The 23,793-nt window shown below is 48.5% G+C and overlaps 1 protein-coding gene across 1 annotated transcript in view; it reads right to left on the minus strand.

Moving 5' to 3' along the window:
- NCF1 (neutrophil cytosolic factor 1) overlaps positions 1-23,793 on the minus strand; it is a 139,490-nt gene that overhangs the window by 96,956 nt on the left and 18,741 nt on the right. Inside the window, exons 2-3 of the mRNA XM_086954592.1 lie at positions 11,557-11,637; positions 10,301-10,376 (exon numbers count right to left, since the gene is read on the minus strand). Of these exons, the coding sequence (XP_086810718.1) occupies positions 10,301-10,376; positions 11,557-11,637 (157 nt within the window). The remainder of the gene's footprint in view (positions 1-10,300; positions 10,377-11,556; positions 11,638-23,793) is intronic.

Genomic DNA, 23,793 nt, shown 5'->3' on the forward strand with positions numbered 1-23,793 from the left:
CACCTCACTAGCAGCCATGTCTGACACAGGAAGAGCTTCAGGCTCTGCCCCTGTGATAGTTGACCCTACCAAGGCAACTTCCAGATATGACAACCTTAGCCACAAAGACTTGAGTGCCCTGTGCACAGCAAGAGGGCTAAAAAGGGGCAGAGGCCCTACCATTCCTTCCCTGATAGCCATCCTGGAAAAGGATGACTTAGATAAGGTGAGTCAGGCTCCCTTAGGGTTAGGAGAAGGACAGAACTCCCCTGAGAATGAGGATCTTCCAGAAGATGAGGAGGAGGAAGAGGAAGAAGAAGGCTCAGATTTAGAGGAGCCTGAGAATCAGGATCAGAGGGTAACCCAGGCACAGGTTGGTAGGCTTAACCAGGCCAACTTGGACCTACATAGGGGTGGAGAGGGCCAGCACCTCCCCAGATCCCATAACCTAATTCTCCCAGGCAATAGAAGGAGGAGATCTTCATCAGGAGACTCTCATGTTTCTAGTGTCTCAAGAGAATCTCAAAGGGGAATGACTTCCCCCCAGAGAAAAGAGCATAGGGCCAGAATGAGGGCTGTCCAACTCCAGATAGAGAGGGAAGAGGTAGCCTTGGCCCAAGCTAAACTTGCTTTAGCAAGGGAACAGAAAATGTGTGGCTTAGATGCTACTGGTGGCAGCAATATTCCTAAAGAAAAACCCAGGTCCTATGATAGTAGAAACCTGACAAGGATTGTGCCCCCCTACAAGGAAGGGGATGACATCCACAAATGGATGACTGCTCTTGAGAGAGCCTGCATGGTACAGCAGGTTCCTGAGGAACAGTGGGCAGCAATCTTATGGTACTCCTTTTCAGAGAAAGGGAGAGATAGGCTCCTCACTGTCAGACATGAGGATGCCAGCAATTACAAAGTCCTGAAGAGTGTTCCAATAGATGGGTTTGGCTTAACCACTGAACAGTACAGGTTAAAGTTCAGAGACACCCAGAAGACACAGACTCAGGACTGGACTGATTTTGTTGATTGTGCAACTAAGGCTCTGGAGGGTTGGCTAAATGGCAGCAAAGTACATGACTTCACAGGATTGTATAATTTGATTATGAGGGAGCAGATCCTAAGTAATTGTCAGAACCAGCTCTTACACCAGCACCTGGTGGACTCAGATTTGACCTCTCCCCAAGAATTGGGAAAGAGGGCAGATAAATGGGTCAGAACTAGGATTAGGCCTAAGAATCAGGACAGTAACCAGAAGAAGGAGTCTACCAAGCCTCAAGATAAGGGTGGGGATAAAAGTAAAGAAAAGACTTCCCCAGGGCCCCAAAATTCCAATGAAAAGGGTGGGCCCCGCGACACTTCTTCAACAGAGAAAAAGCCTTATTGTCATGCCTGTAAACAGGTTGGGCATTACAAAACAGACAACTGTTGTCCCAAGAATGGCAATAAAGAGAATATACCTCCAAAGCCAGCTCCAACACCTCCTGTTACTGTCAGCAGTAATCCCCCAGGAAGTGGGAGCACACCCAGGAATCTGGGTGGGTTTACTTTTGGAGCCCAGGAGGACCCTGGCCTATCCAGGTCCCCATCCCCAAATGATCTTGTTTATGAGACTGGCATGGGGTTTGCCAACTTCTCTGATTGCCCAAATACCTTGAGCAAATATAGACAAGAACCCATCATCAATGGTTTGAAAGTTGAAGCATTTAGACACACAGGGGCTAGCATCACCATGGTGGCTGACTGTATAGTCCCCTCTAAGCAACTTTTACCTGGTGCCACATACCAGGTAACAAACATTGATGGAATCCAAACAAATCATCCCATGGCAGTAGTAAGTCTCAGCTGGGGAGGTGTCACTGGCCCAAAGAGAGTGGCAGTGTCACCAAACTTGCCTGTAGACTGTCTACTGGGTAATGATTTAGAAATCTCAGCCTGGGCTGAGATTGAACAGGAAATCCATTCTAGAATGGTAAACTCCAATGGAAAGGTTAGTGGGGCTGTACTGGCTATAGCCCCAACCCAAGATGTCCTTCCTGAAAAGGTTGGTAGGGCTGAGCAACTCTCTGCCCCATCTTTACCAGAAGCTCTTCCAAAACAGAATAGCAAAGCTGTTATGATAACAGCAGAAACCCAAACTGAGTCTCCTCCTGAAAAGGTTGGTGGGGCTGTGATGGCCACAGCCCAAACTCAAACAGATACGGTTGTTGTGAAGCCTGAAATGATGGATCACTCTACCCAAACTGAGAGCATGGAGGAGGAAGATAAATCTTCCCCTCACCAGACATTAGGACAGGATCAGCCTCCTCAGGGAACTGATCTTACCCCTGATGAAGGAACTGCCCCAGAGGTTGTTAGGCCTGGCCTGACAGAGCCTCTGATGGCAGTGGACCTTTCTCAGGTGGGACCCAGTCTGGAGCAGGTAACCTGCCCCTCTCTACCTTGCCTTAGTCAGCCCAGGGCTGCAGAGGACAAGAAGGACAGTGAGACCCAGAGGGCCCCCTGTCAAATAAAGCACCCCCATCAACAGATTAGGGGCACCAAAACTAGTAGCCCTAGTAAGGTGAAAACTTTAAAAACTCCTGAGGGAGCCCCCTTAAAAGTAGTTAGGGACCTCCCACAGATGGATTCTGTTGGGCACAGCCAAACCTGGGACCCAAAGGGCCCAAACCTGAACTGTCCCTCCAGCAAACCAAACAGAGGGACCAAGCCTCCAGCTTTAGGTAGCCAGAGGTTGACCCTGAGAGCTCAGTGCAACTCAGTTGAAGAAAGAAAGGCACACATGGTGGAAGATAATTGGAGGAAGTTGAGCCCAAAATTAGTGGAGCCTCACTTCAATACTCCATATCCAAACCAGCCTTTAACTTTGCATAAACACACCCAAGGTAGTGATTCCCTATGGTGGAGACCCTCTAATACCCCTAGGGTGAGGGACTGCTTAGTGGACCATGAGACAGGGGGTACCCATGCTAGTGCAGGTACTTCCTTATATGGCCACTCAGGCAATATAGGCTTACCTGGCCAAGGATAGCCTTATCTCCTTTCGTTTGGGGGGGGTTGTGTAGGAAGGTGGCTACCTGACTATGGTTACCCCAGATTTTTTGCCTTGTGTTTAGCTGGTTTTCGACTTAGTTGGCCTGGTTCCCTGCTAATCAGGGCCCCAGGCTATCTGCTCTCTCTGTAAAATGGATTCCATGTACCCTAGGTGCATAACTAGATTGGCTTGGGTCACCTTATCAGCCCCTGTACAGAGCACTATAGGTGCCCAGGGCATAGGTGCATCCAAGGCCTACCAGGGGCTGCAGCATATCTTTTGCCACCCCTGGCTGGCTATCTAAAATTGACACAACTGGCTGATCACTCAGCTGGGGCAAGGTGGTGTAATCACCCCTTGCTTAGATATAGTATGCCTATATCTAAACCTATCTGGACACATATAAACCTGTGAGCCACTCCTATGGCAGGCCTTAACAATCCTGAAGGCAGAGTGCGTGGTTTAATGTGAGATGGTGCTCTAGCATGAGCTGAGCCTGTCTGCAGCTGTCGGGACCAATTCCCTTAGCTGTTCCGGGATAATGCCAAACCATATACTATTAAGTGCATTATAATCTTCGCGGTTATATGTCAACTTTGGTTTGGCTTTATCAAAACATGTCGTGTAAGGTGTCATACGAATTGGAATACTACCCCCTCGCCAGTCCTGGCGACGGGGGTAGCATTCCACCCCTCTAGAGGGGACGACATGTTACTTTTGCTAAAACGCGGTTGATTTTTAAAAGAGCCTCAGATCCACAAAATTGATGCTTCTGCCACAGACACATGTCTGACCTCCTGCTGCTGACCGAAACTCAGCAGAGGAGGCCTGGACAAAGGATTTCCTGTCACAGGGAGGTGTCACACCACCCCAGACAGGAGATAGTGGATTGCAGCAGGGAGGTTTGAAAGAAACCAGACAGTGCCTGGGGAGCACAAGGCTTCCCCTTGCATAATCCGGTCAAACCGGTTCTGGGGCAGCCCAGCCCCAGCTCCAGTGAGACCTGGACAAAGTAAAGGGGGTGTAACCACCCCCCTTCCTGGTCCCACCCATAGGGGAGGGACCTAGCAGGAGATCCACCCCTCAGATTGGAATAAGAGTGGGAGCAGTGCCAATGCAACTCAGATCATCCTGAAATCAACTTTAAACTAAGAAGACGACTGGACTTCGACATTCTGATGAACAGAAGACTGAAGAGCATCTCCCTTGTGGCCTAGGAGGGGCCACCCTGTGAACACAGGCATCACCCAGCACCTCGACGTCTGCTTTGCCGCCGCCTCCCGCCGGAGCCCGAGTGCAGAGCCTGACAAGACCCAGCTTCCCAGACTTCTCCCAGCCCGATCCACAGTCCCTGCAAAGAATGGACCCGTGGAGGCACCGAGAGACGTGGGAGCGGCCATCTTGAAAGACCCCCGAGACGCTGACTGCGCAGCACCCGAGGCACCCTCGACTCTGTGCTTTGGGGTTTGAGAAGCCCCACAACCAAGCAGCATTTGCATCAAAGATCAGCCCTCCAGCATCTCCACGATCTGCGTGGGACCCTTTTGTTTTGTGCCACTCGACTCGCCATCCCGTCCGCTTGTCACGTTGTCAGCGGCCATCTTGGCGACGAAACCTACAATTTACACTGTGGGTCTGGTTGATCCAGACCTGCCCTCGCTCCTGTAGAAAGGAGTACCCGCTCTGACCTTGCTGGTCCGAGTAATAAGCCTTTTTCACTTTCCCCGTGGCTTGCATTAGCCAAGGCTTGTTTGCTTCAATCGGGTTGCCGACACCGCCATCAGCTAGAGCCTTCGAGGGACTGCTCGTGATCGACTCCTGGACATCCTTGACCTCTTCGTGTCCACGTGGCTGCAGAGAGAAGCAACACCTCATCACCTGTTTGCACCCGACTTTGCCTGGTTCCAATCTGGTTCCACGGTGGTCACTGGTCAGTGACTTTGAACATTGTCCCCTCTGCTTTCAGGTCTTCACCACTTCAGATCCACCCTTGGATCCACCGGACACTTCTCCTTCACATCGCCTGCAGCATCTTCAGCTTCAAGCGCAAAGAACCTGCGTGTCAAAACCCGACGCCACTTCGACCCTGTGCATTCACTTCCTGTGGGTGAGGTAACATTGCAACGCCGGTGTTCCTACACTGGTCCACACCTCTAGGGTCTGTGTCTTAAGTTTTGTTCCTCTAGGTTCAGCGGAAGTGTCCTTAAACTAACTTTGTGTAACTTTTACGCACCATTGACATTGCATTGGTGCAAGCCGCACTTTCCGTGCTGCACCCGAATTCCGTGGGCTATTCCCGACTTCAGCATTGCTAGTCCAGACTGCTCCCAGCGGTTCCCTAGGCCTAACCACTGTTCGATTGGTATCTCTTATACCATTTTTTTAGTATATGGTTTGAGTGGCCACCGGCCCTCATCTAAAATTGTGCAACTTTGTATGTTATACTGTGCTTTTGATTTAACGCTTGTGCCCCTTTCCTCATAAAGAGTACTGGGGAGTAATTTAGTAATAAATACATATATTTTTATAATATATACTTGTGTGGTGTCCTTTCATTTGATTACAGGATTGTATGTGGTAAAACAGCTCGCTTAACACGACCTCTTAAGTTAAGCCTTTAAGGCTGCTTAGTCCATGCTACCACTAGGATAGCTTGTCTAACAAGGTTGACTTACAACCAGACATCTTTGGGGTTTGTTTGGACTGATACACAGTGGTTCCAGAATTGGAAACACTACATATCAGGCCAACTTCTCACACCGCCCCGCACACTCTACGGAGTCCGTGGTACTTTCGGTCCTTGATAACCTCAGGGAGGGAATGGATACCAACCAGACCCAGGCCTTGGTCCTGCTTGATCTCTCAGCCGCCTTTGACACGGTTGATCATAACATCTTACTCTCCCGTGTCAGGGCGGCGGGGATCGGAGGTACTGCATTGGTCTGGTTATCCTCCTTCCTGAGGGGCCGCACCCAGGCTGTTCGCCTGGGTGACTTTACTGCGGATTTCCGGAAAGTTCAGTGCGGGGTCCCCCAGGGTTCTTCTCTTTCTCCTCTTCTGTTCAATCTTTACATTGCCCCACTTATTTTTTCTTTACAGCAGATGGAGGTCGCAGTATATAACTATGCTGACGACCTCCAACTTGTTTTTGATCTGTCTTCTTCCCCGTCTTCTATCTCTAATTTCCAATCTACCATGACCCACATCCGAGACTGGATGAACCACAACCATTTAAAACTCAACCCAGATAAGACCGAGCTGGTGTTGACGGGTGGTTCATCCAGCCCCTGGTCTTCTCTGTTCTGGCCCCCTTCCCTTGGTTCCCCACCTGTCCCCTCTTCCTCAGTAAAAACTTTAGGTATCAAGCTCAATTCTCAACTCACTCTTCACTCTCAGGTCAGCTCTGTGGTGTCCTATTCCTTTCTCTCACTGCGTACTATACGCAAGGTGTCCCACTTTTTTTCTTTTCACGCCTTGAAACTGATCACCTTGGCGATGGTCCTCTCCCGCCTGGATTACGGCAACGCCCTATATGCCAGTATACCTGCATATAGTCTTAGGCGGTTACAACAGATCCAGAACCAGGCGGCGCGCCTGGTGTTCAAATTACCAAAATTCCACCATGTCACCCCCCTTCTTAAATCTTTACATTGGCTCCCCGTTCGTGAACGTGTCCAGTTCAAGCTGGCCTCTATCACCTTCCAAGCGAGACTGTGCACGGCACCGGACTGTATCTATTCCGAGATCACTCCCTATGTCCCCACTAGAGACCTCCGCTCATCCACCCAGGCCCTTCTTACTGTCCCGCGATTTCGGAGGAAGAAATGGGGCGGTTCGAAATTTGCGACCCTTGCTCCACTCCTCTGGAATTCCCTGCCTCCTGAGCTCAGAACCTTGACTCTTTACTCCCAGTTCAGAAAACAACTTAAGACTCTTTTGTTTTCTAAAGCCTTTAACTAACTGTCCTCCCACAGCCTGAATTGCTCTACTTTACATTGGCCAGTCTACCTTGTTTTCTGTAAGTTGTAGCGTCATGAAGCCGCTGGCGAACGTGCGCTTTATAAATAATTTTAAATTCAAATTCAAATACAGGATTAGGGATTCCCAGATGCACCAGCGCAACCCCGGGCTTACTATTGGTACCCCTGGCACTGCCCTTACTACCCCTGCTGCCATGGGTCATGAAGGCCTCTACTATAAGTGCTCTTCTTCCTTCCCGTGCCTATCACTCATTGCTCATCCCCTAAACAACAAACAATAAGCTGTTCAGTAGTTGAGGGTGGGACAAAGGGGTCACCTGGAGGTCAAAGGGTGTGTGATGCCACTTCCATCACTCCTGGCCTTTTAGTGGCTCACCGTCCACGTGACAGCATCTTCAGTGACAGAACTTGTGTGCACAAGCCTTACCGTGGAGGCCATCATGATGCCAGAGCCCACGCTCTTCTTTTCATAAAGAAAAGGAGTCTTTTTCAGTCCACAATCAGATCAATATGTATATTTTCTGGTGAATTTATTGTTTGGTAACATTTTATGGGGTCTATTGTGCAGATTTCGAAAGCTTACAAATCACCTTTCAGTTTTAAATTATGCTAAAGTTGGCACTGAATTCAACAACTGTGTACAGCGGATACTAGAATCAGACGTTTGCATTTTTCTGAGCTCTTAGGAACTACAAGAGAGGAGGTCCTTCTCTTTTTCTCTTTCCAGTGGTCGCCAGCAGACCTACTTCCACAGTCTGCTGCTTGGGGAATACCCACATATTTTCAATGAGCTGGGGAAGTACAGATGAGCAAAATCGGGGTCTTGCGTAGGAGAAAGAAATGAAACCACACATTCGACATTTGACATTTTTCACACCAAGCCGCAGCAAAGATTCTTAGTTCTCCTCGTTTAGGTTATAGAACCCTTTCCTTTAAGGAAAACGGGCTACAATTCGAAAAAAAAAAAAAGATTTATTTAAAAAGCAGTCGCAGACATGGTGGTCAGCTGACCCCAGCAGGTCGCCATCCCTGTGAGTGATAACCATTCCCAATGGGTCGCAAATTGTGACCTGCCTCATGAATATTAATGAGGCCGGTCCTTGCGTCCCATTGGGGAATCGCAAACAGTTTAAAACACACTGCTGTACATAGCTGTTTGCGATTTCCTAATACGATTAGCAAAAAACACTATTAGGAAATCGCAAACAGAAGCCTTTGTACATCTGGCCCTTGGTTTCTCTAGAGTTATCTTTATTACATTTAGATGCTCAAATGTCTGATTACAGAAAAGAGTTATGACGTCAATCGGTCACATCACTAAGTAGTATATTCATAGATGGCTTTTCAATGACAAAGAAGACAGAACTTACAATTGGCAATGGGTGGTATGAGGATGGATAACTGGTTGGCAGATGTGAACAAGGCAAGACCATCAGGTGGGGCACTGGGACAGGTATGACCAAGAGTGACAGCAACAATGGCAAAACTAGTGGGGGGGTGGGGGAGGGGGGGGCAGAAAAAAAGGAAGGACCGCCCTGGGGCCAAAGGCTGAGGGCTGTGGTAGAACAGTCAGTCAATATGCCAATAAGAAGGGGTGTAGCAATCCTTGGCGCAGCAGGAGAAGAGACACAAGGCATACGTTTTTGAAGAAAGCCACTGCACTCTAACAGCCATGTTTTACTACCAAATAAGGAGTGGAGGCTAATTTTCCATTCTTGTAAAAGGGCACGTGGTACCTTTGATATGTCAGAGAACCATTTACCACCTTCCGAACAGCACAATGAAAGCTATTTTCAATGATCTACCAGTGGACACGTTTTGCAAAGGATGAAAAGAAAGACATGAAATGACCACTAGGAAATAAAAAATGGAACAGAGGAAGAAAATCCGTAAAATAGCATTGATATTGCAATGGCTTTGCAGAATTAGGCCAAAGGGGGTTCATTTTAGTTGCCCCTCCTAGTTACATTCTTGCACTCACATGTTCAACGAAGATGCACAGAATGTACCTTCAATATTGTTTATGATTACCCATAAAGGTCCGAGTTTGTTGGTATTCACCAGATTTTCAATGTCCACACCAGGACCCCTCCACTATAAATACATAGGCTCCTTCCCAAAGTCTTACTCTGCAAAAGGCCCTCCATACTAGTGAATTTCTCGAGGTCCTAGGTTTCAGGACTGGGTACAAATGTCCATAGATACTGGTTTACTAATCAGGATCTGATTTTACACCTATAGATTGACACTCAGACACCATCACTTTGTGATTAAAGATTTTGAGATTCGGACCTTAAATGTCTAAGATGCAGAGTATGCTACTTTACGCCACTGCCCCAAATACACACTGCTGATGCAACAGGCATCTTATTTGTTTTTGCATAGACACCACAGCCCACATTTTGTATTTGTGCAGGAATCTTGTATTAGGGTAATCTTTATAAGCATTGTCCTACCACAATTCACTGCTTGTGACCTCACACGTGGCATCCCAGATTACGTCAGAGATAACACTAACAGTGACATCCCTAATGATATTAAATCCTAATATTTTAAGTCTATTTCTTGTCTGTGAATACACTACCGCCAGACGCGGTATTAGTGAACGGGCAAGACACAATTGCTGAATCCTTACTGGCAGTTTTATTATGTGGACACATTATTCTCTTTAAAATGTTTACTCTAAGAATTCTGAAGATGAACATTGGTTTTAATCTTTGGTTGGTCAGGATAGTGTTGCTCAAGGAGCCCCATGAGAGAACTATGAGAACTCTTACTAGGAGTAAGATATAGCATTCCATCTTCCAATGAAAACTGGCTGTGATAGTTGTATTATTTAGTGAATTGGGCGAGGGGTGTTTAACAGGACTGAGACATGTAATACTGGTCACATTCCAGGATGTCACCCCTCTTTTGCACTTGCAACAGAATGTTTTAGGGCTGTGCTTCAGATGGTTAAAATGTGCTTTTGCATGCAACATATGGTGACAAGGTGATCCAAACTGAAAAACATTTAACAAAATAATTTAGAGTATGGCCAAGTACTAAAGCAGGGTTATCCCAAAAAAGTTCTAGAGGGCTGCCTCCATGCCAGATCTTTAAGATAAATACATATATCTAAATGGGGATATGCTAAACATATGCCATGGATCCAGCCCTCCAGGATAGACTATGGAGAACCCTGTACTGAAGTACAATAATAATTCTAATTGTCAATGTACAAGTTCATCAAGAGGATAGTTGGCGGTATAAATACATGCCAAAATCAGTTTGCTAGCTCTTGATTAGTAAGAACTTTGCCCACATAGTCACTCACATGGAAGCTGAGGGATGATCCTGTTTTCAATGCTGATCTCTCCGGATTCAATCGGGAACATCTCTTTCAGAGTTTTCTGTAGCAAAAGAAAAAACATAAAGTGCACCATAAACCAAATCAACCTATAGATAGGGGTCTGACTTTTACATTATACATTACTTTTTTTACAGTAGCAAGAACAGTATAGGTTTTCAGAAATCAATTTAGCCTATGGTACAGAGTGTGTCACAAACAAATAGTGTAATAGGGGTCGCAGAGATGGATGTATAATGCTTGCTACAAGGTACGCATATGGACTTGGACCTTTAGCTGGCTTGCTTATTTTGAAGTAGAGAGAAGACTTCTCCTCAGTCCCTGCACCTTTGAGTACCTGGGATCTAAATTAGTTCAACATTCTTGGAGCTGATCTATAAAAACCTTGGACACATGAATCTAAAGTTCATAAGTGCCTTATATCTGCCCAAGAGTGAGGCCTCGTTGATATTTCTTCTAGGTTGTTTCTCACACTGAATCCAACCAATACTGAAACTAAAGTGGGTCAATTATTCATTCCATGTTGTAATGATGCCCTATTTGATAGAACATGGCAGAGATGTGGGCCATTGACTAGACTGTTATCTGGGTAGCCACACGACCACAGTTCTAGCCCCAAGTTTTCCTACCTGACCATATCTCAGTTATAGCAATTTATCTTCCCATACCACTGTTCCCTTAGTTGGCAACATATAGAGGGTCTAGAAGCAGGATGACCTCCATTAATTTGACATTATATCAAATAGATACTGACTTCCTTCCCCACCAGAAGCATTTCTTCTTATTTGTTCTATTGTAATGTGTATTTATTTTCTGTCCCTTCTATGCTCTTCTCTTCTTTGCTCTTCTCCTCTTCTTAACCACTCCCTTAGCATCTGTTTCTATGTCCTGTTTAAAGACTGCCACTCCTCCCCCAGGTTTGTTTTGAAGGTTGCACCCAATATAATGGTGGCCTTTCTTCTTATTATTATTTAGATTGATACTTCCTATACATACATTCTGGTGAAACGTAGACACTCAGACAAATACAATATGGTGATTTTAGTGAGGTTTAAATGGATCTATGGGATTTCCCATCCCAAGACCATACGACTCATTAACCACATGGTTAAAGAAAGGAGTTGATGTTCTATCAACGCCTAAAGAACTCTTCCCAATATATATATATCACGATGAACAAGTTAATTCAAAATGAAATAAATCTGACATGCAGGATTACTCACATGGAATTCATAGATCTCTGTAAATTTTCTGTAAACCACCTTTTCTGTTAAATCTTGCCATTTCACCAGTAACATGTAAACCTAAATAAAAATAGCACAAAGACATGAGGCAATTGGAAAACAAATACATTGGTCTTGCATGGCAAGTTCGACACAAGCATGTGTGTGCCATGTTTTAGCTAGATGAGTGTTGTGAATGTGTGCAATCTACAGACAGACTGTACTTTTCTTTTTCTCTTTTCATTGGCCTTCTGCTGACCAATTTCCACAGTCGTTGTTCAAAACAAAGGAGAGAGTAAGGGTGTTCTACAAGGGTGTAAGGCGGGAACTCCTGGTCCCCTTCTAAGTAGTTTACACAACAAATGAAGGAGTACCCCCTGTAGGTATAACAGAGAAAGGCTCTGTAACTAAAGCTTAAAGCTCAATAAAGCACAATGTGCCCAACCTTTTTATAGGAGAACCCACAGTTAAGGGAGTGCACAGCTTAAGGACTTAATGTCTCAAGACAGGTTTATCATAAATCACCTCAAACAATAATGACAAATGCTCAAATGCACCAGAGTTCATATGGAATCATCAGATTTAGTTAGTATTTCATCAAAAAATTATATACAAAAAGTCATTGGCATCATTTGCAAGACATTTTTCATGAATATAAACAAAACAGTCTGTTTTAGAATGCTCCTAAACAAACACAAAAATATGTACATAAACATGTAGCTCCATATTGATGTAATTCTTTTTCAAAAGTCCCAATGCATTTCGGGTTTATTTGAAAACCCTTCGTCAGGGGAATCAATTGCATGAATATGATGATCTTCAAAAGTAGAAGTGCATCCACAGTAATCTAAAACACAACAATATGCAGTGAATATACTGCTATACGTGTAGGATTTGCACCCTAAGATGTGCTATAGACGTGTGTGTTTTGAAAAAGTAGAAAAGAATGTGCTCAATTTCGTGGTAACAACCAAGACCCACAGTTATACTGAAAAAGGCGCGTTAAAATGGTATGGAAAGATGAGTGATTGAGGTCCCGAAAAGCCCAAAAGAGAAAGGTTAAGCACAAGAGGAGAAGCTTGCCTGGACACTCCAATGAATCCTTAGACTTCCACGGGGCGTACCGCATCAGGAACCAAGTAGGTTTCCTGTCCGATGAGCAGAAGCCACTAGTTACGTGAGCACATTGTTCTTGGGAACCCGGACTCCCATGAAGCGGCATAATACAGCTCTCTGAGTTTTTCTTCCAGACCGGGGAGAAGACAACACGATTTTGTAAAGGGCCACAAGTTTGTGGTCCCATTTTTTCATGATCGAGGGCAGGGCGCACCTTAGCGTGTGCGCACCACCCAGGTCTTTTACATTGGTCCTGATGAAAACCCACAATCGCAAGATGGTTGAAACATGTAGACCTGTATTTTAATCACATAGCACACGTCGCTATTTTAATACACCACACGTCTTGAACACCGGAGTCTACCTAAATAGGCATAGGTGTCACAGTCCTATCCTTAGGGTGTCCAATCACTCAGGAATAAAGTCATGTAGTGAGTAGTATTGGCCCCTTTTTAAATCACTTATCATTTTCAATATCACTGCACATATAAAAAAAGAGAAAAAAAACCCGCTCCACTGTAATCAGGTGTCGAAGCACACCCGGTTGGCACTCGGCCTTTGGGGTGGGACCCCGATGATGAAGCATGTCACCAACTAGGTTGGTGAGTGAGGGGTCTTCTAAAAGGACATGTTATGTCCTATAAAAAGGTTGGGCATTGTGCTTTATTGAGCTTTAAGCTTTGGTTACAGAGCCTTTCTCTGTTATACCAATTTCCACAGTCTACTGCTTGGGAAATACACTTTTTCGATGAGCTGCGGAAATACAGTTGGGTAAACTCAGGGTGTTGCATAAGAAGAAAGAAATGAAACCACACATTCAGCGTTAGAGTTTCCACACTAAGCCACAGTAGATGCTTCTTTGTTCCTCTTGTGCATGCTACAGAACAGTCGCCAAGAAGATTTGGTTTCTACAAGAGTTAGCTTTATTACACTAAGAATTGCAAATGTGGGGTTTACAAAAAGAGCAATTATGTCACCAGGTCACAGGACAGAGCAGCAGTATTCAACTCTGGTAATTCATAGGCTGTAGTTCCAATCATTGATTCAATTTATGAAGACTTGGAATTCTTACATGAATTTTCAAAGACAGAACTTACAGTTGGCAGAGGGTTGCATGAAAGAGGATTGTTAAGTAGTCGGCATATGTCTGGACTTGGCAAGACTGTCAAGTGGCAAAGCGAGAGGTGTGAATAATAAGAGCTATGCAATCTCCCACATCTGGAAACCCAACTGGTCCGTAGAATACAGCAATCACCTGTTGACCTTTCCTTCCCTTCCCTTGTCTCGTCTTCCAACCTTTCCTTCCCTTGGGAATAATGTAGTATACAGTTTTGCCCTATGTATCATGATGTGCCACAACACAGTGTGTACTTTCCACAAAGTTGCCAGCCACTGTCACTGACCACTGCAGAGGCACAACAATGTAAACTAGGCAGAAGCTGGACTGCACCTGTCGTTATGGGACTGGGTATGTTTTAAGCCCAACTATTGCCACAGCATGGCTTCTTGGCACAAGAAGGAATACTTGCGACAGGGAATAATCTGCAAGAGTGGAAGATTAGATTAATGATTGGTTAAAAGACGAGATATTTCTTGGACTGATGACAGTCTTCAATACTGCACAAAGTGGGATGAAGAGCATTCAAGCGATGAGGCACCAGGACCTGCAGCAGGTGGTCACGTAAACAAAACGAATGGAATTTGGACAGGATGGGCCATAATGGATAACATTGATGTAAGAATCCTGGCTGTTGGCAGTTTTCCTGTAAGACATTCTGAAGATTGCTGATGAAAGTCGTGAAAAACAGTCTCTTTCTACTGGAAGGTAATGCAGGGAATATGGTGGCAAGAAAATATGGGCTCAGGGCTTACAACTTAAGAGTAGGGGAGACTGCTGCTTTCTGAAGCCATTGCAGGCATGATAGCAGGTACCCTGTTAGATCTGCACAGAGGTCCTTATGCTGCTGAAGCCTGAATAGCATTGCGGCTGCCCCTTGGTGGAATGCACAATACCGAAAGATAAACCACAGCATCACAAGATCACAACTCTCTTTCAACGTGTGGAATCACGATGAAGTGATCTTCATGAGGAACAACAGCATTTTTCACAGCGACTACTAGTTCTAGATAAAGGTCAAGTGCTTAATTGAAGACCACGGATCCTAGAGTTTTCCATTGCACATTTTTTGGGAAACTGATGATTATATACAAGTCATGTGCATTTTGATAGTAGATGCAACCAGCCGACTTAGCAAGAGGCTCTAAATGGGACATTAAAACAAAAGAGTGACATCACTGTTGTGGTAACAAACACTGGCTCGACTTCTCTTTCACCTCTACATATGAACTCTAATGGTTGGTGATGTGGGCGACAAACTTCCACTTCTTCATGTTGGACGAGTGTACTTGGTTCCTATTTGTATGCAGTTAGGTTATGGGCCCCCAGCCCCGCATGTATATCCATCTTCTGTGATGCCATTATCTAGTGGAGGCTCTTTTCCAACATCACCCCCATTCCTCTACTTCTGGCTGTGTGGGGTGTTCTGTTTGGTTGACTTTATGTCTCTCTGAGGTGGTTATGGACTGTTTTCAGTTACAGACTTTCACAACTTTTTACAGCTTTACACAGAGAGTAAACGCATACTCCAAAGTATTAATTGCCTAATACTCTTTTGAATTTTACATTCTGCTCTAAACTAGCATAGAGCTAATAACACATCTTTAGCCAATCCCGGTACACTATAAGGCCAGAATCTGTTGCAGAGTTGTTATGTATCTGCATTTATTGTTCAACATATCATGGTTACACCCTCTCCGAACAATTTCACAAACTCAGAATCAGATGCTGAATGTCAGCAGATCCAGGTGTAAGATCAGACCCTTGCAGCACAAACAATACTTTGCCAAAATCTCTCAAGCTAACTAGACCAATAGTTGAAAGAATGCAGTAAGAGACTAGACAAAGGGCCAGATATACTATAAAGTCAGTTTGCGCTTTCCTAATTCCGAATTCTTGCGATTTGCAATTTGGAAATCGCAAACACCCGTGTGCAAATGTGTATAGGACAGATTTTGCAATTCCCAGTGGGTTGCAAATAGACCTACATCACTAATATTCATGAAGTAGGTCTTGCTTTGCAACCCATTGAGAATGGCCTGTACTCACAGGGATGGTGGCCTGCTGGAGACAGCAGACCACCATGCCTGTGATTGCTTTTAAATTAAGCATTATTTATTTTTGTAATGCAGCCCATTTTCCTTAAAGAGATCCTTGGCACCACTGCTTTCTCTAGTTTTATTCATGGCATCATAGGTGAATACTTCTCTCTCTGGACTCTTATGAACCCCCTTGCAGTGGGTTAACTTGCTCATTCATGCTGCAGAGGGAGGAATGGAGAGTACATTGGCGTCAGATGAGCACAACCAGGCGGACAGACTATTGACTTACTTGGAGACTACAAGAATACAAATATGGTGAAACAAGTCATTAAAATATACTCTGCATCATCATATTCAGGTTTGACGTTTATGACCTGTGTCCCATTCATGGCGACCATGATATATTCTATTCTTACTTAGTCGTGTTGTGCTTCGGAGCCTTCAGCTCTGAGCTTGACACATTATCAATCACATCTACGATCAGCCCACACAAATGTTTTCTACTGACTGTTTGGATATTTCTTTCCACCTCCACTGGAATACACGAGGGACTGTTTTACATCTGAATTCAGTCAGTGAGCAGCTCAGTAGCACTGGGGAGCGAGTGCTACAGAAAATAAAGCAACCTTTTTTGCTGTAGCAACCTTTTTTCAGGTGCTTTTGTCTATGCTTTAGCACAACAGGATTAATGTACATATGTCGTGATTTGCACCCATTGGCTTTGCAAATGCTTGTTAAATTTGACGTAATTAATACAGGCTTACTCTTTTCTGAGAAATAGAAAAATAGTCTGTGGAGCAGCTTGTGCATGGGGAACCACCTTGTCACTTTATACAATACAGAGTGTTTTCAGCATGTGCACAAGTAGTACAACCTTGTCATCTCATCCGGTACAGTGTGTTTGTAGCATGTGCCCCTTATAACTTCATCCAGTACACAGTGTTTGCAGAATGTGAACACACTGTACCACCTTTATTCATCCAGTATAGGTGAAGGTAACAGGGTACAGATAGGGTACACTCCCACTTCCATGTGCCAGGATTGTATTAAAGCCTGCCATTGGGCCATCGCTATTCCAACATCTTTTTTTAAGATTTAATGTGTACATGCCTTTATATTTATCTTTACTGTGCTCCTCAAGCAAGCACATATACCTTTTCACTACTCATGAAATGCAAGCAACTCACGGAGACTGTGTACGAATTAGTTCTTGTCAAAGTAGCACCACAAACTCCTCCAATATAATTTGTCCAATAAACAAGTGTACCAACGACAAGGTCCACATCATCGGTGATATTGTCGTCCAGTTTTGCACCTTCAGTTAACAACCCACTGCATTCTGGGATTTGGAGTCATATAGAGCCACAATTGGAAAATATTAGTAAATTACGTTGTCTGTAAAAGGAAATGAAATGCCATATCGTCCCTGATGACATAAAGCCATGTGTTAACCATCATCAGAATTTTATATAAAATGCGAAACATAATATAAATAAATAATATCACCTATAAAGAGCAGGACATTGATATATTTCCGGAGTAGGATATTAACACACAGTTAAGTGACTAGCCATAGTAGTTGTGTACGTTGCCAAGTGTGGGGCTGATTACATACCTCAGTTACTGTTGCACAATATATATGTACACTTTCTTTTTAAGGGAGAACCAAATAATACTAAAAGTCTGTTCTTAAGATATCATTTTCGCCAAAGTGCTTTAGATAGAACAATGTTAATCAATCAAAATAAGTACTCCTTCTCTTAACCTCAGAAAGGTGAAAGGCCGAGTCAACCTTGCCAGGATTCGGGGCGTGGCCAAGCAGCATGGCCGTCAGGACGTGAGCTTCACCAGCTCCGTCCGAGGACCCTTTATATCCTGCTAAATAGATCCTTGCTGGACCCCCCATAGGGGTGCTGACGGTCCGGATCCTTTCTCGTCCCGTCTGGGACCACCACGTCGCCAGGAGAGCCTCTGATGCCCCGTTGAAGCCGCCGGAGAACACCGCGGCGCTCGGTGAGCTCCGCCTGTCTGCACGCGAGACCGCGGACTGGGCCTGCGCGAGGGAGTAGCGGTGCGTGCGGCCCGCTTGCTGAGGAAGTCTCCCGGCTGGGGAGGCGCTCGAGTGCACGGCGGACCTCCTGATGGTCGGTGACCTGTGGTGGACGTCCTGAGAGGCCAGTGGAGGGCTGAGCTGGGGTCCGGTGACTCCCGCTGACCTGTGCAGGGGGTTGAGGTGCTGGCCCCTCCCCCCACCGACCCGATCCTACACCGGAGCTCCCGGCTGCGGAGTGCGGCTCGAGGTGGGTGTTTCCGCTGGTGCCTGGGGCTCTGCGCGACCTCTCGGGGACTGAGGCGGTGTAATCGCCGGACCTGCTTACGCCACGGCCCGCCTCTGCACTGGGAGCCGGGCGGCCTGTCCCCTGTGGTTTCCCTGTAGCTGTGGGGATTGCGGCCTCCGTCCCTGCTGCGGGGTGCTGCGGAGACCATCCCACGTGGAACTGGCGCTGTGACTAGTGGCGTCCTGCAGTGTCGACTCCTGGGGGACGCGTGCTATTTTCCCCGTCTGCCGGAACGCCCCCCCCCTGTGTGGCAGCGGAACTCGGACTGTGCTGCCCCGAGGGGCTTGAAAATCGCAGTGTTACCCCTGGAACTGGAGGGGGCTCGCCCGAGGTGCGCTGGCTGGCGGTAGGCTGCTTTTACCCTGACTATTGGAGGTCCTCCCGCCCAGCTCGGTGAGTGCATCTTGCATACTGGTTGCTGCGCTCTCCCTTGGCTAGTGGTGGGGGTCGTCACTTGGGCCGGATTTGCCTGGTACGCCCTGCTGATTTGTCCTCTACACCGGTCCTTCCGCCCTAGCTCTGCTGCTGGGATCTGTGCCTACCCGGTGGGACCGGGCGAGTCCTAGCTGAGGCGCCTCGAGGGGGCTCCCGGTCTGCCCGCCAGGATGACAAACCGCAAGGATAAGACTGCGAAATCCTCCCAACCCAACACCATCGTGCAGTATACCACCCCAAGACTGCCATCGCAGAGGATCACGCGGCAGACGGGACCGGACGAAGGGGGCGATGGACCGCATGAACCCTCCCGGGCGGAGATCCTGAAGGCAATCCAGGGCTCCCATTCTGCCTTGGAGAGGCAGATCGAGACTGTGTCGATCGATGTGAATCTCCTCCGGACGGACCTCCGTAACGTGGCGGACAAGGTCTCAGATGCGGAAGGCAACATCACACAATTGCAAACTGAAGTGGCCTCCCTGCAGAAATCGGTCGCGCACCTGACGTCCACTACCCGTGCTCTGGAGCGGAGAGCGGAAGATGCGGAAGGCAGGGCCCGCCGGAGCAACATCAGGGTCCTAGGCGTGCCGGAGCGCCTTGAGGCGGGAAACGCTGAACGCTTCTTGGAGACCTGGATCCGTACCCAGCTATGCCCGACCGGACTGTCCAGTGTCTTTGTTATTGAGAGGGCACACAGGGCCCTGGTTCCCCCTCCACGCCCAGGCGAATCACCTAGAGCCATCATTGCAAAGATTCTAAATTATAAGGATCGGGATTGTATCCTACGGGCCGCGAGAGAAATGGAGTCCATCACCATTGAAAATAGTCGTGTCTCCATCTACCCCGACTATACTCCGCAGGTGCAGGAGCAACGGAAGTCCTACCTGGGAGTCAAGCAGAAACTTCGGAACATGAAGCTGCAATACATGCTCCTTTACCCGGCCAAACTCAAGGTGCTCTCCCAAGGGCGCGCTCCCTTCTTTGAGTCCCCGGCGGAAGTGTGAGAGTGGCTCGAGATACGGGGAGACGACCTACCTCCTGGAGAGCGGGGTGGCCCCCGCGAGACCTGGGGGACCCGGCCCCCGAGGCGCCGGCGAGGCAGAGGGAGACGCAGGTCTGGATCCCGGGGTTCACCCGAGTCCCGGATTACCGTGGGCGAGGATGGGGCGCTCCACGTGAGACCATCGACGGCGGGGGCCGCTTCGGAGTCACCTGAGGCCACTGCACCTGGCGAGATCCTGGTCCCGGATACCTTGCAGGAAACCTTGCTGGAGGTACACTCTGCTCCCCCGGTGATACCGGAAACCGCCCTCTCCGAACCACGGCCCGAGTGAACTCTGATATGAGGTACTGTCTTGTTAAAATGTTGTTGCCCTGGGGGGTTGGGTGGGTCGCCCCCCCTGGATTTTGCCTGCCCAGTGCTGTCCCTGCCTGGCACTGGGAACCCTGGTTGGTGGGCTGAACAGTGGATGGACATCATGTTGGCCGAGGCGAGGTGGTGAGAGGTCCAAGAGTTTATGGCGTACCGTCGCCCAGCATTGGTATTGACTTTCATGAACATTCCCAGAGACTGTTCTGGAACATTGGGTCCTCGGGGAGTTGGGGGAAAGGGTGGGTGGGTTTTGGTTGGTTGTGTGTGAGTGTGGGGTGCGTGGGGTGTATGGGGTGGCTGTGCACGTCCTGGCACTGGCAGGGGAAGGGCAGGGTAGCGTTCTTGGTTGTTGCTGTCCTCTTGCTCGCGGGTGGGGGGGGGGGATTGGTTTTGATGGGGTGTTGGGTCCTTTGGTTTTTGGAAGGCACTGGCGTGGGATGACCGGGTTGGTGTGTTTTTCTGTTGAGTCATTCCTCCTTATGGGTGGGGGAGGGGGGGGGGGACTGATTCTGGGGTTGGGTGGTTGCGGGTGTTGTGGGGATGGGGGGAGTTGTGGGGGGTATTTGTTTTTGGCATAGTGTGTACTACTGTTCGTGCCCCTAGGAGGCTGTTTGCAGAAGTGAGACCTGGGTGCCCGGATGGGCATGACCAACGCTTATGGGATTCAAATTTTTAACTTGGAACGTGCGTGGCCTGGGTACTTGCTCCAAGCGGCATAGGGTGCTATCCTTCCTTCGTCGGCATGGAGTATCAGTGGCGTGCCTGCAGGAAACGCATTTGAATGAGGAGGGTGCTCTTAAATTGGCAAGGAAATGGAGGGGTCAGGTGTTCCATTCCTCCTTCTCTACCTATGCTAGGGGGGTCCTGATCTGGGTGGCACCGGGGGTACCCCTAGCAGTCCAGTATGTAGAGGCTGATGTTGAGGGCAGATATGTTCTTATACGTGTGAAACTGGATGGGAGGGACTTCCTGCTGGTGAACTCATATGCACCTAACATAGATGACCCGAGTTTCTTTACCGGCCTGCAGGAGCTTATAGCGACGGACCTGGAAGCCCCCCTCCTCTGGCTTGGAGATTTTAATTGTGTACTGGATCCACTGCTGGACAGGCATCCCCCCCGGGCGGGTACAAAACCTCGGATGACGGCACGACTCCGGGAGGTAATGGAGAATCTGGGTGCTGTGGATGTCTGGCGACTCGGCAATCCGGGACTGAAGCTTTACACTTGCTATACCCCCACACATAACACACATAGCAGGCTCGACAGGGTCCTTGCGGCCAACATTGGCGCATCCCTTGTTTTATCGGTCACACATCAGGCCCGGTTCTTATCCGACCACTCGCCCGTGACGTGCACGGTGCAGTGGGTAGACCGCTCCTCCCGCCCAAGGACCTGGCGGATGCCAGGGGATCTTCTGCAGGATCCGGTGGGACGGGAACATGTGGAGACGTCCCTGCGTAATTATCTGGACCTGAACTGGGAAGTGGGTGATAGCCCTTTTGCGATCAAATGGGATGCCCTTAAGGCAGTCGTGCGGGGCGCTTGTATGGGTCTGACATATGGGGTTCGCAAACAGCTGCTCCGTGACCTCGCGAGTGCTGAGGAGCGCCTCAGCCACTGCCAGTCCTTATCGGACCCGGATGGGTCGAACATGGACTCTGAGCGGACAGCCCGAGAAGGCGTCCATGATATCCTAAACTGGCTGGATAGATTCACTCTAGGTCGATATCGCCAACGCCTTCACCGTGAGGGGGACAAGTCGGGCCGATTGCTGGCCTGGATTCTCCGAAGAGAATCGGCCCCTGCGCGGATTGTTGCGTTGAGAAATCCCGCTGGGGTCCTAGTACACTCGGAACGGGACCTTCTTGCGGTGCTCCGCACACATCTGCAGAAAGTCTATACTGCTGACCCCCTGGTGACAGAGGCGTCCTATCAGCCATACCTCCGGGATTTGCCCCTCCAGACCCTCTCTAAAGAGGATGCTGAGGACATGGATACCCCGGTGACGCTTCATGAGGTCAAGGTGGCGGTGGCCGCCCTGCCGAAGGCTAAGTCGCCGGGTGGAGACGGTTTTCCACCAGAGTTTTACCAGGCGTTTGTTGATACTCTCGCGCCCCATCTCTTGCAGGTTTACCATGAAGCGATGGTGCGAGCTGCGCTCCCGCCCACCATGCAGCAGGGTGAGGTCTGCATGCTCCTGAAACCGGGTGGGGATGACTGTGATCCTACGGCCTACCGGCCGATCACTTTAATCAACACCGACGCCAAAATTCTTACTAAGATCTTGGCCACCCGGCTGGCTCCGCATATGACCCACTTGGTTCATTCTGATCAGTGCGGGTTCATTCCGGGCCGCAACACCGCCATGAATCTCCGGCGTCTGAACCACGTTCTACATGAGGTGCGCGATAGGGAGGATCCTCAGGTCCTGGTCTCGATAGACCTGGCTAAAGCTTTCGATACAGTTAGCTGGGGGTACCTATTGGAGGTGCTTCGGTTAGCGGGGATGGGGCCCCTTTTCTGCACCTGGATTCGGATCCTTTATAGTGCGCCCACGGCCAGGGTCAGGCTCGGAGCGGCCCGCTCGGAGGAGTGGAGGTTGGGCAGGGGCACCCGTCAGGGGTGCCCCCTGTCACCGCTCCTGTTCGCTCTGGCGATTGAGCCCCTCGCAGTGACACTACGCGCGGAGATGGCACCCTGGGGAATACGAGTGGGGGATGTGGTACACCTGGTTTCGCTTTATGCGGACGACGCATTGTTCTACCTGACCTCCCCGCGGGAGTCGCTGCCGATCCTGTTACGCCACTTGGAACGCTTTGGTGCAGCTTCTGGGCTGCGTCTTAATCCTGAGAAATCCCTGATCTTTCCCCTTGCGGGATGCGGTGAAGACCCTCGTGTGGGTTTCCCGCCCCTGGGGCTGCGGTGGGAGATGGAGGCCTTCCGCTATTTGGGTATTCAGGTGGCTGTCTCTGATGAACAATTGCTGGCCCGCAACGCCGACCGTGTGCTCAGTTCCCTACAACAATCTGTGTCCTTTTGGAATACGCTTCCTCTCTCCCTCATGGGACGATTGGCCGTCTCAAAGATGGTGATGCTGCCTAGAATATTGTATATCCTACAGAATACCCTCTGTCCTCTTCCCCCTCGAATCTTCAACAAGCTTAACACGATGCTTACCTCCCTGCTTTGGGCAGGCAGACGCAGCAGAGTTGCGCTGCGCACGATGGTCAGGCGCTGGGAGGAGGGGGGCTTGGAGGCCCCACGCTTTGATCTCTACTATTACGCGGCCCAACTTATACCGGCTGCGCGCTGGTTCGCGGGCGCGGAAAATTGGGAATTGCAACTCCTGGCTGGTAGCGCAGATGAGAGGGCGTTGCAATTGGCTCTGATGCGTGGCAGAGGCGCGGATGGCAACCTGCCGTATATTGTTCGGCATACTGCGGGGATCTGGCAGCGAGTGGTGGAAAGAGTGCTGAGACGGGCCCCTTTTCATAGGGAGCTGCCGATATGGATATTGGCACCAGTCGCTCTAATGGAAGAGCACATGTCGTTTCGGGAATGGCGTGAGGGCGGCTGCGACACATTGGCAGACTTATATCCGGACGAGTCCTTTGTGACCCTGGAGAGAGCTGTTGAGGCCTTCAGTCTTACAGGGGGCCAATACCTTCACTATGGGGGCCTGCGGGACATGGCGAGAGCGACGTGGCCACAGTTCCCTGAGGCGCCCCAGGTGTCCCATACTTTGAATATCTTGCTAACGTGCGGCGCGGGACGGCGATTGATAACGCTTTTCTATACAGCGATGAGAAGCGAC

This window comes from Lissotriton vulgaris, chromosome 2_1 (genome assembly GCF_964263255.1).
Source record: "Lissotriton vulgaris chromosome 2_1, aLisVul1.2, whole genome shotgun sequence".
NCBI classification, from domain to species: domain Eukaryota; kingdom Metazoa; phylum Chordata; class Amphibia; order Caudata; family Salamandridae; genus Lissotriton; species Lissotriton vulgaris.